The 20,052-nt window shown below is 42.2% G+C and overlaps 1 gene segment (V, D, J or C); it reads left to right on the plus strand.

The window, feature by feature from the left end:
* Positions 1–2,599: 2,599 nt before the first annotated feature.
* LOC114910220 (Ig heavy chain V region 5A-like) lies at positions 2,600–15,257 on the plus strand. The segment is given in 2 exon segments: positions 2,600–2,706; positions 15,053–15,257. Coding segments are annotated over 2 exon segments (312 nt in total).
* Positions 15,258–20,052: the final 4,795 nt, after the last annotated feature.

Here is a 20,052-nt window from a genome sequence, read left to right on the forward strand (position 1 = left end):
TTCGCTGGTCCTTTCTATCCCACCGCTGCCACCATGTAGTGTTCTTGTGGTTATAAGATGCTTCACATTTAAGCTCCAACACAGACTTTCTTTAATACTGCTTTATTATGCGGGTGCTGCCATGTTGGTTTTGTTATTATACCAGGACTAGGCAATATGAAAGAAGAACCTCCCATTACCGGTCCAAGTCCGCCGCTAACCGCGAGGAGCAACGAACTCCGCGTGCATCGGATTGCATGGCACACGGGAGCGTGTGCACAAAAGGTCTAAAATCGCAAGTATAAAGGATTTTGGTTCAGGCTCTATGTGGTGGAATGACCTCCGCCTCTCAGAACTGCTGAATCTCTCTCTACATTTAATAAGAAAACCTACCTCTTTCAAAGTCACTTCCGCCATTCTCATAAGTGCATGAGAAATGTGTAAATGTTTGTTTAATAGCGTTTTGATAAGAAATTGTTGAATAATGGATAAACTTTTATGCAGCTACTCAAGTGATGCGTGCTGGTTCATATGGTGGAATGTGACAAACTGTACACTAGAATCACGTGTCTGCATCCGGATCTCTCCTTCAGTTGATGTAATGCACTCTTTGTATTTTTCTCGGAGATGTACATCACTTGAATAAATGTAAATTCCTCATGTGTTAAGACAGCAATAAATATGTATTCCAAAGTTTTTTTTAATGCAAAATTGTTATCAGTTGTCTGTAAGCACTGTGAATTGGAGAAGCAGTTAGTTCCTCTCACACCTTCCTCGTCCTGGGCTTTTTTTGTACTAGTCTCTGTCTTACTTCTCTAACTGTGAGTCTCTGGCACAGTATTACACAGCTGTGTCTTCAGCTTCTAGATCATTAATTTCCAAGGTGACAGTGCTCCTGTCACTGTCCCAGGAGATGGAGAACTCAGGACTGGAACATAAACACCTATGGAACAAGACTGTGTGAGAAATGAGTAACTAAGGTTCTCAAGGGAAACCTGAACAGAACATTTAATAAGAATCTGCAATCTTGCCTCAGTTGTTTTCTAGGTATTTGGGTCTGCATTAGCGGAACGGAGTGGCGCCTCCTTTGGTCACTAGGGGTATTGTCCCTCTGGGTCATGACTTTATTTTGATAAGGACTTATATAACTTGTTTATAAGGATCAGGGTCAGTGACTGGAGGGTTTTTGAGGCTGCAGCTGCTGACCTGGATGAGCTTACTGATACTGTGACCTCCTACATCAGCTTCTGTGAGGAACTGTGCATCCCAACAACGTCCTGGACAAAGTTAGGAAATGACAAACCATGATTTACAGCCAAACTCAGGCAGTAAAACAGGGTCCAGACAAACCCTCCCCAAAGGGCAAAAACCGCTCAGACAAAACCCCCTCCTACACTTGCTGACAAACAGCTTCTCAGCCACTGGTCCTGTATCAGTGTGGAACCACGTGCAACAAATCACCAACTACAGGAAACCATCCCACCACACTGTGAGAAGTCAACAACTTGTTGAAGACCTGAATGTGTTTTACCATAGGTCCACAGCCCTCACCCCTCACTCCTCCTCTTCCTAATATACATATGACTGAATTCCTCTTACCTAGCCCCCCTGCCACCCAACCGGTTTTGAAGATCTGTGAGAAGGATGTGCACCTGCTTTTCCAAATCAAAAGACCAGGAAAGCACCAGGCCCAGACATTACCTTACCTTCCTGTCTGAAAACCTGTGTTGCTCAGCTGGCTCCTGTCTTCACAGAGATCTTCAACAGATCGCTAGAACTGTGCAAAGTTCCCTCCTGCTTCAAACTGTCTACAATCATACGGTCCCCAAAAACTCATCCATTACAGGGTTAAATGACAACAGGCCTGTTGCTTTGACATCTGTGGTCATGAAGACCTTTGAAAGACTGCCTGGCTGATCTGAAGGACATCACAGGTCCCCTAATGGATCCCCTTCAGTTCACTTACCAACCAAACAGGTCAGTGGATTATACAGTCAACATGAGTCTCCATTATACCCTGCAGCACCCGGAAAATCCAGGAACGTCAGCAGAGACCCTGATTGTAGATTTCAGCTCCGCATTTAACACCATCATCCCAGGACTCCTCCATAGTAAACTTGCCCAGCTCGCTGTGCCTCCCTCCACCTGTCAGTGCATCACTAGCTTCCTGACAAACAGGAGGCAGCAGGGAGACTGGGGAAGTTCCCATCCAACTCCTGCACAATCAGCACCAGTGCTTCCCAGGGATCTGTGCTCTCCCAGCTCCTCTTCTCCCCCTATACCAACGACTGCACATAAAGGGACCCCTCTGTCAAGCTCCTTAAATAAGCAGACAACACAACCCTAGTAGGACTCATCCGAAATGGTGATGAGTCTGCATATAGACGGGAGGTGGAACAGCTGGTCCTATGGTGCATTCAGAACAATCTGGAGCTAAATACACTGAAAACGGTGGAGATGACAGTGGACTTCAGGGGGAACCCCCCAGTACTGCCTCCTCTTCATTTTCAGCAATGCTGTGTCAGTGGTGGACACCTTTAAGTTCTTGGGAACTACAATTTCTTGGGACTTAAAGTGTAAAACCAACATGGTGTCCATCACAAAAAAGGCCCAGTAGAGGATGCACTTCCTGTACCAGCTAAGGAAGCTCAACCTGCCACAGGAGCTGCTGATCCAGTTCTACACAGCAGTCATTGTGCCTGTACTCAGCTCCTCCATCACAGTCTGGTTTGGATTAGCATCCAACCAAGAAAATAACAGGCTGCACCATATAGTCAGGTCTACAGAAAAGGCCATCAGTCCAGACTGTCCTGCCTCCAGGAGCTGTACTCCTCCAGAATCAGGAGACAGGCAGGAAAAAATAGTGATAGATCCCTCTCACCCAGGCCAAAGCTTTTTTAACCTTTCCCATCCAGCAGGCGCTACAGATCACTGTGCACCAAAACAACCAGATACAAAAACAGTTTCTTTCCCCATTCTGTTATGTCCATGAATAACTGATTGTTTGTTAGTTTTCTTTTCTGTGCTCCACTGTGTGGATTGTATCGCACACAGTAATACAGAGCTGTGTCCTCAGTCTTCAGGTTGTTTATCTCCAGGTAGGCCATGTTTTGGCCATTGTCTCGTGTCATAGTCATCTGGCCCTTCACAGAATCGGTGTAGCCTGTACTGGATGAGCTAGTAATGTATCCCAGCCATTCAAATCTATTCGGTGGAAAAAGTCAGATCCAGTTGATGCTGTAATCAGTAAAAGTGTATCCTGCCGCTTTACATGATATTTTGGTGCGTTCCCCTGGTCTCTTTACCACAGGTTCAGACTGGGTCAGTGTCACTTCACAGTTCACCCCCGAAACAGACAGAAACATGACAAGTGTGCTGCATAGTCATAAACATCTCCCTTGAGTAGCATCTGTGGGAAAGTCTGAACTTACCTCTCAGAGAATACAGTGACATACAGAGGAATGGAAAGAGCCCCATCCTAGAATTTTTTGAGTCTGATTGCTAGAGCTTCTGTCAGGAGGTTCACAGTGAACATGCTTTTCTAGAGCTTAGATAAACATATTTCTCATTTGCATTAAGAGAGGGCTCTGATTTGGATGGGATGGTTGCAGACATCTAAATGAGCATTATTATTATGTAAATCATGGTAATCTTAAATGATGTTTGCCTTTAAATTTGCTCCGCGGCCACTGTCTGAAGTTTTATGTACTTTTATCAGTAGAAGACACCTCTCATCATTGTTCTGGATATGGCACAGGATGGAACAATACGAATTAACATTTGATGAGTCTTCATCAGATGAAGATTGTTAAATGATCCTACAAATACAGGGCATAAATTAATTAATGTAGAACATTAATGCAAGTCATAATATCTTTGTGAGATAGCTGCCAAAGCAGGAATGCAAAACAGTTCATCTGACACAAAATAGCAAAATGAGGACATGGATATAACAGATTACTTTTAAAGTATTTTGTAACCCAGTTTTAATATCTAAATCTAAAGCCCCCAAAAAAGGTTTCCAACGGTGTAGTTATTCTCACTGATGTATTTCATACATTCATAATTTTCATTTGTCTAACTGTGAGTCTCCTCTCCAAACAGACAGTCTTAAGAGGCTGAAGGAGCTAAAGGAAGTAAATTGAGTTACTCAGGCAAAACCCAAAGACTACAGCTATGTACAATAACTGTTGTACGCTAAGTATGGAAGAAGAAGAAACAGTGAGGGACTAAGAGAAAAGTGATTCCTGCTTTATTGTTGTCATGCTCTTTTCTTGGTTTGTAGAATCCCCTGCTGGTGGGAATATAGCTTGTTGGGCGGAATGTCTTCAACATCTGCTGTTACTCTTCTGTCACTTTACAGAAATTCTGAAAACATTAGTTCAGCTGGAACATAGGGGAAGGCTTGCTGTACTCTTATACCAGGTATAAGTCGTAACTATTAATTATGTTTCAAAATCGTCTTTAATTTTGTGGGATGTCATTGTGTGCTTTGTTCCCATATGATATTTTAATTCAGCTTTGTATCTTTGAACAGATGGATCAATAGATTTTCCTCTTTGAAGTTCCTTACAAGAAAGGATGCTGGATTTTTACTCTCAAAAAGTGTGAAAATGCAAAAATGTCTCCCGATATGTCAGAATGTCTCAGATGACAAGAATTTCTCTGATGTTGTTATGTCATGTTTGTTCCAGTCCTGGTCATTCAATGTTTTGGAGGGCTTTAATAGGAAGTATCTCCCTGTTGTACACTGTCTCTGAAATATATGTTTTGGCTATTATGACCTGATTTCAATTAAGTGCTCTGAGGGCACATGTGATGTTGCCACACCCACACCATCAGCATAATCAGACACACCTGGGACCCGGCAGGATATAAGGCAGAAGCAAACGTAGAAGGATGTGGAACCTTGTTTGCTGACAGCGCACTCATTCTGAGTCAGCCTACCTATTGCTTCTGCTCCTTGTTCCCTGTTCCTTGTCCCACCGCTCGAATCCATCTCCTGAAACCTCTTCCCTTCCTGTGATCTGATCAGTGTTCTCGTGTTTGAGCTGTTGCCTGTGTTCACCGACCTCGATTCTGGATTTCCTGGTAAACGACGTTTGCAGTCCGAAGACCCAAGCCTGTCCCTGACTACGGTTCCTGTCCAACCCCTGAATAAACTCCTGTGCACTCCGCAATTGAGTCCGCCTTCTCCTTTCCGGACGAAACCATGGCAGATGTATTCAGTGTAGCTATTAAAAATAGCTGTGAAAGGAATATGGAGAATGGCCAAACTAAAATAATGAATTATGAAAGAAACCAAAAAAGGTTGCAGGACTCCAAACTTATTTGAAATCCTTCATTATATATGTATATACAAAAAAGGATTTGAGGACAGGTCACCGACTGTTTTGAGAGTTTCAAAGGAAGAATGAGTACAGATCATATTTTCTTGAAGCCAAAGATGGACAAATGAGCTCCAGCAAGCACGCCAACATTATGGACCATGATATGGTCCCACAAACTGAGTTACAGAAAACCACCAGTTCACCTCCCATGCGAAGGGGTTGTCAGAGGTATGCCAAGACAATCATAAGAAAGAAATAAGAATCAGAATTGAGTGGATGGGCTACATATAATTTATGTAGTTTTTAAGCTTTAAAGGGTGTCACAATTGAGGTGATGTCCAGTAGCACCCAGTAACAGTTTGCACAACAAAAATTCCAAATGTAGAGGACAGCTTGTAGAGTAGTGGTTAGAGCTATCTTTGGTATTGAAAGTAGTCAATTTGAATGTCACCTACTGCTCTAGTACCATTGAGCAAGGTACTTGCCCTAAACTGCTACAGTAAAATTACCCAGTTGTACACACACACACACACACACACACACACTCTCTGAACCGCTTGCCCCATACGGGGTCGCAGGGAGACGGAGCCTAACCCAGCAACAGAGGGCGTAAGGCTGGAGGGGGAGGGGACACACCCAGGAGGGGACACCAGTCCATCACAAGGCACCTGAAGCAGGACTCAAACCCCAGACCCACTGCCAGAGCAGGACCAGGTCCAACCCACTGCACCACCACACCCTCTTTCCCACTTGTATAAAGAGACAAGTAATTGTACATAGTTTAACAGCATAACGTTCTTTGAAGAAAGGTGTCACTTAACAGGGACAGCTGGTAGTGCAGTGTGAAGAGCTACTGCCTTTGGACCCAAAGGGTGCAGGTTTAAGGTTCATGTGCAGCTGTAGTACCCTTGAGCAAGGTACTTACTCTAAATTGCTCCAGTAGAACTACCTAGCTGCATAAATGGGTAAACAATTGTAACCTCAACACTGAAATATGCATTGGGAAAAAAGCATCAGCTAAATGATTAAACATAAATGTCATAATTAGTAAATGCAAATATAACATGGTATGAATAAAAATATGTCTCCTTTGTGTCTTAATCTTTTTGACACGTTATGCACCATCTGGGCTACTTCCACTGTTTTGTGCTGTGGCTGCCATTTGGTGTTTTACCTTTGCTGTTGGTCCATGAAGTATAATGTCATTATCTGTCACGTGATCTCACAATTGGATATATGTCCCTGCTTCCGCAATACACATGTACGCATCCTGCAGAAATGCATCCATATGTAAAAAACAACAGTTCTGGAAAACTTGTGTGCACTCCACTGTTTTTGTATTACACAAATTATGTAATATTTTTGGGAGGGAGAATGAAGGTTTCTTGGTGGATGAGCAAAGACATTCTCAATGGATGCAGGACAGGCCTGTAGGTCAAGGTCTAGAGATGGCTCCTCACAGAAAAAGACCAGAGCAGAAGAGAAGCCTTAATGAAACAAGGATGGGCAAAGATAACAGGGCTGAAATTATATCCTTATGTTTATATGATACCAAAGAAAGAATATAATCCCTAATTACTGATAAACTTACAAAGATGAATTTTAAATTTTGGTGTTACATATCTACTTTGACAAAGCTGAATAACAGGATGCTTTAGAAACTGAGAAACGTTAGCTTTGTCAGACCAGTTTCAGCATGAATATATATTTACTGTATATTTTTCATTAAAGCGGTTTATAGAAATTTCTGATAGTTGAATTACCACTTAAAATTAGTTTTTGCAAGTAGACTGTAGAGACATACTTGAGTGACCCTCAGTGTGAGATGTACTGGAGCAGTTATTGTACAGCCCTGCAGTGTCTCCACTCACTGTGTCTGTCGCACAGTAATAAACTGCAGTGTCTTCGTCCTTCAAGTTGTTCATCTGTAAATACAGCTGGTTCTTGTTGTCTCTGGAGATGGTGAATCTGCCTTTAAACGAGCTGCCATAGTCTGTGCTGCTACTGTCATAACTAATATAGCCAATCCATTCCATTGGCTTCCCAGGAGGCTGTCGGATCCAGCTCATAACATAGCCACTGAGTGAATCAGGGAATGTACAGGTGAGTCGATGAGATTCTCCAGGCTTCTTAACTGCTGCTTCAGACTGAGTCAGTGTCTGACCAGTAACACCTGTGGAAAGAAAACAAACATTGAACCTCCATCTCAGTACTCAGGAGCAGACACAGCTTATATGTGTCATTAAAATGTACCTGTTAAGCATGTTGTCATTATGATGAGAGCAGTTAAGAAGGTCATGGTGAATGTGTGTGACTGTGGTAAAATGTCAGTTAAAGCAGCCAGAACTTGTCGTTCGTTCCCTCTTTGCTCAGTGCACAGATTTAAATGTAGAAGGAAGAGCTCAGTTTGCATGAACTCCTCCCTCTGACTGGACAGGTGACACTCAGTTTAAAAGGAGGATTCAGAGCTGTAGGCAGGTCCACATGGAAGGTCTCACAGCAGGCACTTCCTCACTGTACTTCATCATCACTGTGACATGGATAAAATATACTGCACAGGTGGTTGGTATCCCCTTGTGGCAGGAGGCTGTGCGTGTCATTATTACAGTAGCCTCCAGTGACTTTTTTTATAATATGCCGTACGGGTGGTAGGGGGGCATGGCGGCGCAGCAGGTTTGGCCGGGTCCCGCTCTCTGGCAGGTCCGGGGTTCAAGTCCGGCTTACGGTGCCTTGCGACCAATTGGCGTCCTGTCCCGGGTGTGTCCCCTCCCCCTCCGGCCTTGTGCCCCGTGTTGCCGGTTTGGGTTCTGGTTCTCCGCAACCCTGCTCAGGACAAGCAGTTTCAGTCAATGCGTGTGTGCGTGCGTGCGTGCGGCTGTATCCTGAGACTGGCCTCCTCAGTAGTAGCCTGCCCAGCCTGTGTCTATATACTACTGCTAGTCCCTACAATAGGTTTCAGACCACTATGACCCTGCGTTCAGACAAATGGTTATGGATAGTGACTGAGTACTAGTATATAATCCATTCTTAATTAAGATCAATAGTGCTTGGTAATGATGAACAAAATTACTGAGTCCATTCATTATCAATAGGAAATTTTGTGTAATTATTGGTCAGTACCACCCAATGGGCCAGAAAATATCACGCAGTACAGGGTCAGGAAATGCACCTCAGTGCTGTGGACCAAATGAGAAATATACCGCTGTACCCCTCTCACAGCCTTTGTTAGAGCGACATCCTCTGGCTAGTGGTAGTACTGCATTATAATTCTCTCGTCAACTGACGTGAATTAATTTATTTACACTTACATTTATTCAGATATTTCATTTATTCTTTTCCTGTTGAACAGTGCATTATAAAACCCAAATGGAAAGTGGAAGTTTCTAGAAGTTCATTTGCTCTCCAGCTGATTCATCAAAACAGATAGATACACACACACACACACACACACTTTCTGAACCGCTTGTCCCCTACGGGGTCGCGGGGAACCGGAGCCTACCCGGCAACACAGGGCGTAAATCCGGAGGGGTAGGGGACACACCCAGGACGGGACGCCAATTGGTCGCAAGGCACCGTAAGCCGGACTTGAACCCCGGACCTGCCAGAGAGCGGGACCCGGCCAAACCTGCTGCGCCGCCATGCCCCCCTACCACCCGTACGGCATATTATAAAAAAAGTCACTGGAGGCTACTGTAATAATGACACGCACAGCCTCCTGCCACAAGGGGATACCAACCACCTGTGCAGTATATTTTATCCATGTCACAGTGATGATGAGGTACAATGAGGATGAAGTGCCTGCTGTGAGACCTTCCATGTGGACCTGCCTACAGCTCTGAATCCTCCTTTTAAACTGAATGTCACCTCTCCAGTCAGAGGGAGGAGTTCATGCAAACTGAGCTCTTCCTTCTACATTTAAATCTGTGCACTGAGCAAAGAGGGAACGAACGACAAGTTCTGGCTGCTTTAACTGACATTTTACCACAGTCACACACATTCACCATGACCTTCTTAACTGCTCTCATCATAATGACAACATGCTTAACAGGTACATTTTAATGACACATATAAGCTGTGTCTGCTCCTGAGTACTGAGATGGAGGTTTAATGTTTGTTTTCTTTCCACAGGTGTTACTGGTCAGACACTGACTCAGTCTGAAGCAGCAGTTAAAAAGCCTGGAGAGTCTCATCAACTCGTCTGTACAGCCTCTGGCTTCACTTTCAGTAGCAACTGGATGGCATGGATCCGACAGCCTCCTGGGAAGCCACTGCAATGGATAGCTTTTATTAGTGGTGACAGTAACAACATAGAGTATGGCAGCTCTTTTAAAGGTAGATTCACCATCTCCAGAGACAACAACTAGAACCAGCTGTATTTACAGATGAATAACTTGAAGGATGAAGACACTGCAGTTTATTACTGTGCGAAAGACACAGTGAGTGGAGACACTGCAGGGCTGTACAATAACTGCTCCAGTACATCTCACACTGAAGGTCACTGAAAGTGTGTCTCTGCAACACTGTCTTGTTGCAAGACTGAATAAGCTCACGCTGTCATTCAGGTTCATTGAAGCACTTATGAATAAGAAAATGTACATTTACATTTTTCATTTTACCACTGAAAGGTAGATGAGTGATTTTTGGCGTTTTTTTCTGGTTTAGTTTGATCCTTTAGTCATATTCTAATGTCCGTTAATACTTTGAGATCTCAGCCTTTCTGTTTAATGTATGGCTTCAAGCCTAATGTTTTCCCTTTTTTTAGAATCCCACAATGAACTTCCATTAACTACATTCTATATTACCCAAATCAAAGATTTTATACAATTGTCTCAAAATGTTGCATTGTTTAACAAATCACTTGCTCAGTCTTCCAGCTCATTAATTTATGTTGAGGACTGACCATTTTCAGAACTCAGGTTCAATTAAATATTTTAGAGTAAATCAAGTAAATAACTGAAAAAGAGTCAACAGGCAAAAGATTACATCATGGGAACACAGACTGCATGAGAGCTGCCTCTGAGAATTTGTACAAGTTATTTACATTATGTATTAGTTCACTATATGTACATTATGTTACCCGCCCGAACTGGAGACAGCAACTCCACCATCCGCTGTCTGCTCTTCTTTTATTGTAACTTTATCACCATGTGAAGGAAAACAGCTTAAAATATATATTAAGTATCTATCAGGAAATTACAATCATTCTTGCTGACTGTATTATGCGTGTGATTTATTTAAGCATATTCATTTTAAGTGTCATGTAAGATAAAATACCTTTCCTGTTACAGTAATTTATGGATCAGCACACATTGTGTTGTTCAGACCATTTTGCCCCACTGTTTTTTCCAGCAGTTTACTGGAAATCCCTGACCTCTTCTGGGGCAGTGGTGAAGAGACCTGGAGACTCTGAAACTATTCTGTGTAGTGGGTGGTTTCTTCATGAGCAGTTACTGGATGCACTGGAACCGTCAGCCACCAGGGAGAGGACTGCAGTGGATTAGGGTCATTTACACTGGTACTGACACAACCTTCTCAGAATCCTTCCAGGGCCAGTTCTCCATCACCAAAGACAGTTCCACGCTGCACTGGTAGCTGAAGAGCCTGAAGCTGGAAGATGCTACAGTGTTCTACTGTATCTTTTACTGGGTGTTTTTAGTGTCCAGTTTGCAATGTCACTGCCATAATATACCACAGGATGGCATTCTTGTACTGAAAGGAAATCATGTAAAATTATGTGTTTACTCTGGCAGTTATGTCACACCTTTCTTTCCAGCACAGAAAATCATGATTGTGATACTGTAATACACTGAACTACCAAATGTCATCATGTACCATAACGGGAATTCTGAATTTTTTGTCAAGTGTCACTTTAATATACATGGTATTTTAAGTATTTTGTTCTCCACCCCCTCCAGTGTCAAATGAACCCAAGGTGCAACATTTAAAATAAAACCAATGCGTCACAAATCTGCACACTGAAGGACAACAAAAACATCTGAGATTAAACTGAATGAGAGGCCCGTTGGGAATGAACTGATCCAACAGTTTTTGGTGAAAGGAGCCAAATAAACCACACACACACACACACACACTTTCAGAACCGCTTGTCCCAGACGAGGTTGCGGGGAACCGGAGCCTACCCGGTAACACAGGGCGTAAGGCCGGAGGAGGAGGGGACACACCCAGGACGGGACGCCAGTCTGCCACAAGGCACCCCCAGCGGGACTCGAATCCCAGACCCACCGGAGAGCAGGACTGTGGTCCAACCCACTGCGCCACCGCACCCCCTCCAAGTAAACCAGTTCACTGAAAAGATATGGAAGCCTGACACTTAATTACCCAGATGACATTTTTTCTATTCAAAGACTGTGCAAGTTTAATCACCTGCCATCTAAATTAGTGTTTTCATTATCTTAGTTCTTGAAATTCTCTCAAGTGCATTTAGGTTGTATTTTTCCATTCCACTCTGAATTTGACTAAAGTTTAGAACAAACAAAATCAAATTATTGAAACAGTTGATTTGGATAAATACTGAGAAAACAATCTATAAGAGTAATTTACCTTATCACTAAAAACAGGACATTCTCAGAAAAGTGAAAACCCCCACAGAAAAAAATCCTCAGAACAACCTTTTCCAAAGAAGAACAACAAAAACAAAAGCCACAGAACAAACCATAATCCACACATTAGCAAGAGCTCTTCATTGCAAATTACTTTAACTACCAACAGCTGTCAGACCAGCTGCTTTTAAAGTCCTTATTACTGTCCCTTAAATGGCCACAACTGGTCCTCCTCACTATCCATTAGGACGGGGTGGTACATTAGAAGGTGTCCATCAGGAACATCTTCCCTCTTGCCCTGGACTGAACCACTAACGAATTCACAAAGGTTATAGCTTCTATTACCTAGATCGACATGATTGTGCTGCTATGATTATGACTGTTTTCTTGATTCTTGGAGTTCCAAAAGCTACATTCACACTTATTCGCTTAGCAGACGCTTTTGTCCAAAGCAACTTACAACGGGTACTATGTAGTGTTACTAGCCCAAACACCTTATACACCAAGGTGACTACATTGCTAGATACACTACTTACAAGAGGTTACTCATCCATGCATCAGTGAAACACACACTCTGTGACACTCACACACTACACCTCTCAAATCACTAAAGCATAGTATTAATGTTAGTTTTATACTGGACTCTTGTATCTCGGGTCTCCATGGTCTCTGTCACAGCTGTACACTATAACTAGTGAACAGTATAATTTCAAATTGATCAATATACAGTACCACTATTATATTAACCACAATTAAATGAACCAATCCTGACCAAACCAATCCAATCCTTATGTAGTAAATTAAGCTCTTTTCTTACAGTCCATTTCTGTCCCTCTCTGCCCTGTATAAAATACCTTGCCCACACACAATGTCTAGTAAGGGACTGTAATTTTGTGGTGTTCCTTAGCTATCTGAATTTACCTTCATTTGACTCAGTTTTAATTCACACTTCTAACTATGTCTTTACCTCCGGGGAGATCTAGTGGCAGGCTTGGCTGGTGCCTGGGTCTGGGGTTCGAGCCCTGCTTGAGGTGCCTTGCGATGGACTGGTATCCTTTCCTAGGTGTGTTCCTTGCATCCTGTGTTGCTGAGTAGACTCCAGGTTACTGTGGGACAAGTGGTTGTTGCCATTGGTTGGTCTTCACCAGCGTAGTTTGGTCAGGAGACACACAGTTATACAAGTTCTCATGAAGGACACCCATTAGATACAGTGAATTCAGAGATGTCACACAGATCATGTAAATATTCTTGCTTTGAACACTTCTGAAAACTATATACTTTATGGGAGGGAAACTGTTTACAGTGTGTTTTGGTGGGGCTGCAGGTCTTTTCTCAAACGCTGCAGTTTGTCTTTCTGATTTAGTTCATGGGTCACATGTGGTTTCCTGCCCAGGTAGCCATATTCAGGTGACTTAAATATGTGTCATGGTACAATTACTCCATTTCAACAGTACACAAGGCAATGCTGTGTTAGTTCTGATATAAATGGATATATTGATTTCATAGATAATCAATGAATTGAGGAGCAAGCTTTTATGTCACTCAGAAAAACGATGCTCAACTGTAAACATGAAAAAAAGCTTTCATTCTGTACAGAAATGTTTACATTTATTCCTTTAACAGACGTTTTTCTCCAAAGCGACTTCCAATGAACATTATGTGGGGATATCAGCTCACACATTATTCACACAAGATGACTTACACTGCTATATACACTACTTGTAAAAAATTTTTTAAAAAAAGTTAAAATTAGGAGGTGCAGTGGTGCAGCGGGTTTAACCTGGGCCTGCTCTCTGGTGGGTCTGTGGTTTGAGTCCTCCTTGCGGTGCCTTGCAGCAGACTGGTGTCCCTTCCTGGGTGTGTCCCCTCCCCCTCCAGCCTTACGCCCTGTGTTGCCGAGTTAGGCTCCGCCTCCCCGCAACCCCGCATGTGACAAGCGGTTTCAGACAATGTGTGTGTTCAGACAGAAATTAAAGTGTCAGATTATGTAAATATAGGCCGATGTCCAGGAACAAAACAGATTTTTTTTTTCCCCTGCAGTCTCTGTTTGAGCCTCCTGGGGCCAGTTAGTTACTCTTCGCTGCATTTTGATAACATTCGCGCATTGTTAAGCTACCTACAATTATTTACCCATTTACACAGCTAAGTAATTTTTACTCGAGCAATTTCTGAAAAGTTCCTTACTTAAGGGCACTAAATCAGCAGGTGATATTTGGCCCTGTAGCATTTGGATCCAAAGGATGTGGGGAAACAATTTACAGTTGTGTCATGTGTTTCACTTGAGGCAGGACAATAAAAGCACTACAACACAGTATAACAAGTACACGTACGTACACACACACACTTTCTGAACCGCTCGTCCCATACAGGGTTGCAGGGAACCAGAGCCTAACCCGGCAACTGAAGGCGTGAGTCCGGAGGGGGAGGGGACACACCCAGGACAAGACGCCAGTCTGTCACAAAGTACCCGAAACAGGATTCGAACCCCAGACCCACCAGAGAGCAGGACCCCATCCAACCCACTGCACCACCGCACCCTCTAGTAAAAGAAGTATTATTTTCCAAATGATCAAATTACCACTTTTTTGAGCCATATGAACACATCCCCATCTAGGAAGAACAGGGTAAAAAACTAAAAAAGAAGAGGCCTGGATCTATAACCCTTCTACACATCTGACTTCTACAGAGTGACTGAGCTACTACAAGATACAGCAAATATCTGCAAAAAGTTTTTTGGCTCAGTTATGTCTGAAGCTGTGAGATTTTCTGTTTTTAACATCTTGAAGATGCAAATATTGCTTCTTGACTCCTGATATCATTTCCTGTTATCACCTTATAAAAAGTGTTATTTAAGCATCGTGTTTCACCAGTTCCTTCAGATAGATACATTTTTTCTGCATTCATTCGACAGTGTTAAAAATTAGCGTTTAATATATTCATTTTAATAACACTTATATCATGTAAGATTAACTTTGATGTATATACAGTATTTATGCTTCATAATATTTTCTTGCCATAGTATTTATTGATATCCATATTGAATACATGATCAGATTATGATTGAACATGCAATTGTTGTTTTTCAGCTGTTCACTGTCAGTCTCTGACCTCCTCTGAAGCAGTGGTGAAGAGACCTGGAGACTCAGTGAAACTGTCCTGTAAAGTGTCTGGATTATCTCTTAGCTACTTGCACTGGATCCGTCAGCCACCAGAGAGAGGACTGCAGTGGATTGGGCGCATCGGCTCTGGTACTGACGCTACCTTCTCAGAGTCCCTCAAGGGCCAGTTCTCCATCACCAAAGACAGTTCCACAAACGCACTGTACCTGGAGGTGAAGAGCCTGAAGCCTGAAGACACTGCAGTGTATTACTGTGCTAAAGACCCATAGTGAGTGCAGAGACTGCAGGGATGTACAATAACTTCCCTTGTAGATCTCACAGTGAGGGTCACTGAACCATTTCTCCTCTCTCTCTCACTCTCTCCACACCACTAGTTTCTTTCCTTCATGAGACTGGGAGAAATACAGTACCGTGCAATAGTCTTAGGCACTTATACATTTCAGAAAAATAATTGATTTAGATGGTTATTTAATGTCTTCTGCATTAGTGTCAATGGGAAAGAGCATATTTTAGATTTACAAGCATTCGTTTTGCAAAACATTACAGTTTTACAATAAGGGTTTTGTATGTTGTTAAAAAAAGTAAACACACACACACACACACACACACACACTGTCTGAGACCATTTGTCCTGAGTGGGGTCGTAGCGAACCGGAGCCTAACCCAGCAACACAGGGCACAAGGCTGGAGGGGGAGGGGCCACACCCAGGACAGCTGCGTGCCCTGTGCCTCCACCTAATCAAGGAGACACGGGATAACAGGGCGGCTCAGACACTCGTGAGTGCGGAATCTCCTTGAGAGTAACCGAAGCACCTTGTGTGAGTTCTTTACCCGTGTGTTCTCCTGCTGTTTGGCTCCTGGACCCTTTGCTCTTGTTCTCTTGGTTTTGACTCCTTCCTGCCCCTCTGATTATTCCTGCTACCGCATCTGAGTCTGTTGGCTGGACTCGCGAGTTCTCCCATGATGGTCAAACACTCCTTTACTACCAGTTCTGATATTATAAGCAATCTGGGAAAAATATCTCAGTTAAAATCTGAACATATTGACTTTGAAGGAAAATACTTTGAAAACCGTATATCAGCAAAATTTCATATAAAATATAACAAAATATAATTTGTCAGTAATAATGTTAGAAAAATTGGAATAGTACACACAAGCTTCCCAGAACAGTTTTATTTTTCACACAGATGTGTGCCTGCAGGATGCCTTCCTCAACATACTTGTGTACTGTGTACTATCTACCCTGCTGATGTCTGTGACAGGTATTGACATCATACCTCATGGACCAACAGCAATTAAATTTTCACTCTGACTGAATTAACCCAATAGCAGAGTGGAATGTTTGATACAAACACATTCTCCAGACTTAAACCTTTACTTAAGTCAGAAACTGTCTATACTTCGTTATTCTACAGTCTAAAAACTTCTTAATTATTGTTGCATTAACCCACAAGGAATTCTGAATTATTTTTTAGACATAATTCCTAATTAGATGACTTAAAATTCAAACTTCTATGGTGAACTATGATAATAACTTCCCAAACACCCGATTTGAAAGAATTTTGGTGCAGTACAACCACTGGCCCGAAGATGTTACTGTAGGAAATACTCAGAGAAGTGTACAGTGTTGGGTACAGCATTGATCACTAGCTCTACAGCAGTGAAGCGCAGTTTTGATGCAATACTGACTGCAGTGTTATAACATAGTATTGGTTCAGCCAATAATTATCTATGAACTATTATTAAGTAAAAATCTATGTTTTATGAAGCACTATCAACTAAATAACTGAGCTGACTACCAGTTACCTGCTGAGTGTAACGTAAAATATTTAAGTTTTTATTGATTGAAAACTATAATCAAAATTGTTAGGCAGAGGGTCCCTGTGAAACTCAACAAAACATTTAGATATAAAACAGTTAAATAATCTGTCAGATTCCAGCAGACTGGAGTACTGTGGACTGAGCTCCAGGAGTAAAGGCACATGAAACTACAATTACAAATGTATGTAAGGTTCAAATAGAGCATTTGTTCACCTCTGCAAAAAGGCTCATCCTTGCTATCAGAATGTATTACAGTATTAGTAAAAAATCTCTCACTGTTCATTTACATTTGAATAATTTGATTTCATCACCATCAAATTTGTTGAAGCACAGGCACTTTGCTTTTCCTTCGTGTTCTATACAAATAACTTTGTATGACCTGAAACATCAGAAATTCTTTAAAATCTTCTCACTCTTCCTTCGCTCTTTTACAGTTTTCAGAAAATCTTGTCCTACAGTAATAAGTGTTCTGCTGACACAATGAAGCCATAAGCTAATCTTGCAGATACCTCTGCCCATATCTCACAACAGTCTCTATAGAGCTCCTGACCAAGTTATGAGGATATCTTGCTTGGACTACAACAGCTCCCTTCTATCTGGTCTTCCAGCCTCTGGCCTCAAGCCTCTTCAGCTGATCCAGAAGGCTGCTGCAGCAGTTGTGTTCCACCTGCCAAAACATTCTTGTACACCTTCCTTCCCCATTTCACTCCATGACTTTTTATATCAAGTTCAAAACTCTCATCACAGCCTAAAAAATGAAGAAAGGATTTGTCCTCCAATACCTTCAAGGCCTGATCACTCTCTTCACCCCATCAAGAGTGTAGAGGTCCTCCACCTCTGACGATTTTGTGGTCTCACGCTCGAAAAGTCCAAAGTATTAGTTCTTGGTTTTTCCTCTGCTCTGGTGAAATTAACTCACTCTCACCCTCAGAACTGCTGAATCCCTTCAACATTCAAAAAAGGCCTCAAAACACACCTTTTTTTGGACCGGCTTCTCTCCAGCTCTTCTAACAGCTCCATAAATGTGAATAACATCATCTGTCACACCTACCTCTTTATTTCCTCTGAATTCTATATGCAACTCTTCATGAAATGTGCACCAGTTAAAATGGTGCCACTGGTGAACCTGGGCTTCGAGAATCACCTATCCACATCTATAACACTGTCTGTTGATGAAATGCATTTCTCTTAACTATGAGCTGCATGTTTTTGTTACTGCATTCTGTATTTTATTAGAATATACAATAATGTAAAATTGAAGCTCAGTGAATCTTCAGTGACAAATGTACAAAAATTTCTATACCTGCTCAAATGAATATCAGAAAAAAGATGAACGTCGGTTGAATTTTTAGAGAAATGTTACATTGACACGTCACATATTATGCACTCATCCTCATGCAAAACTGTTCTCCTTCCTCCCACCACCCTATTAAAGTGCAGCTTTGAGTCTCTGACTCTCAGTCAACCTGAGGACTGGAGAGTTGAGAAGAACAACTCCCACCAGCTCATCTCCATCACCAGCCATGTTCTCTGTAGCTCTGCTGCTGCTGATGGCAGCTGTTTCCTGTGAGTCTCTGCCTTTGTTACATGGAGGGTAAACAGACTCTTCAAGGCCATTTCAGATACTGACTCTCTCATGTTGAACCCACATTTCTCTCTCTGTAGGTGTTCAGTCTCAGGTTGTTCTCACGCAGCCGGAATCAGAGATGGGATCTCCAGGAGGTTCCCTCACGTTAAAATGTGCCTGCAGTGGATTTAGTGTTGGGAGCACTAACATGCACTGGATCAGACAGGCTCCTGGAAAAGGACTTGAGTGGATCATCTACTACTACTCTGATACAGACAAGAGCACAGCGCAGTCTGTTCAGGGCAGATTCCAGGCATCTAAAGACAGCTCTAATCTGTACCTGCACATGACGCAGCTGAAAACCGAGGACACTGCAGTTTATTACTGTGCGAAAGATACAGTGAGTGGAGACACTGCAGGGCTGTACAATAACTGCTCCAGTACTTCTCACACTGAGGGTCACTGAAGTGTGTCTCTGTCACTTGTTGAACAAGGTCATGGTGTAAGCAGCAAACCAAATTGAAGAAAAACACATCTCATTGAAAATATTTTACAACATCTCTTTCAGGAAAGTCCACTATTGTAGAAGTACCTGTTTTGGAATCCTACAACTGTTGATTAATGAGCAAGGTGATGCAGCAGATAACACTGGTGCCTAACTTTGCCTAACTTTTGAGTGTGGGTTTGAATCCTACTCAGGGTGTTTTGAGTGTGCATGTTTACTCCGGTTCAAAAGGAAGACATGCAGGTAAAAAGGAAATGATTAAACTACATCTGTGTCCTCCCTTCAAAATGTTCTGCTTTGATTAAATAGACAGAGACAAAAACTTTAGGCAGAGAACCACAGAGAGAGAAAACTTTATTAATTGTAGGTTTCTGAAGTGGGTGCAAAATTTAATGGGGTCTTTTGGGTAAACAACCACATGTCCTCACGAATAAAAAGTGTTCTTGGTACAACGGCAGTAGCAAAGGCAGACTTCAAACTGACAGACTTCAGGTTACAAATTATTGTCCTTGGCCACAAAAATACCTTCTATCAGCACGCGTGTGTATTGCAGAATCTGTGACATAATAATACACAAATTATACTCTATAGCTCATGCAAAACTGCCTCGCCGACAGTTAGAATTTAACACTGTGTTTACACAGAGGAGGTGTGCAGAACAATGCTAAATTAACTGGACAAGTTAGTATAGTATACACCACACACACACACACACACAAATATGAAAACAGGAAAAATAATCTCACAGTTTTTATCCAGAAGTTCATCATCTATTATAAGTATTTGTATTTTCCTGATACAAAGTAAAAATGTTATCACACTAATCTCAAATTTTAAAGGTTGAAATGAAAAAAATAAATTGGCAAAATTATTTTTTGTTCTCTCATACATCAACTGTTTAAATACTATATGTCTTCACAATATAACGTATAATGTATGTGTGCGGTATATAGTATAGGGAAAGTCAACAGGTATCTGCTGGATTTTCAAAAGAAAGTTAACACTTCATTCTGGATCTGTCACGCTCACAAGCCAAGCAGCCGCACCTGACGGTAATGAAGGCCAGGGATAAATGCAGCCCCGTCCCGGCACAAGGTTAGGGAATCTTGCAATGCCTTGGCTTGCCGATTCAGCAATTTGTCCCTTCTGTCCTCTTCCTAGTTCTTGTTTT

The sequence above is a fragment of the Scleropages formosus genome, chromosome 3 (genome assembly GCF_900964775.1).
Source record: "Scleropages formosus chromosome 3, fSclFor1.1, whole genome shotgun sequence".
NCBI classification, from domain to species: Eukaryota; Metazoa; Chordata; class Actinopteri; order Osteoglossiformes; family Osteoglossidae; genus Scleropages; species Scleropages formosus.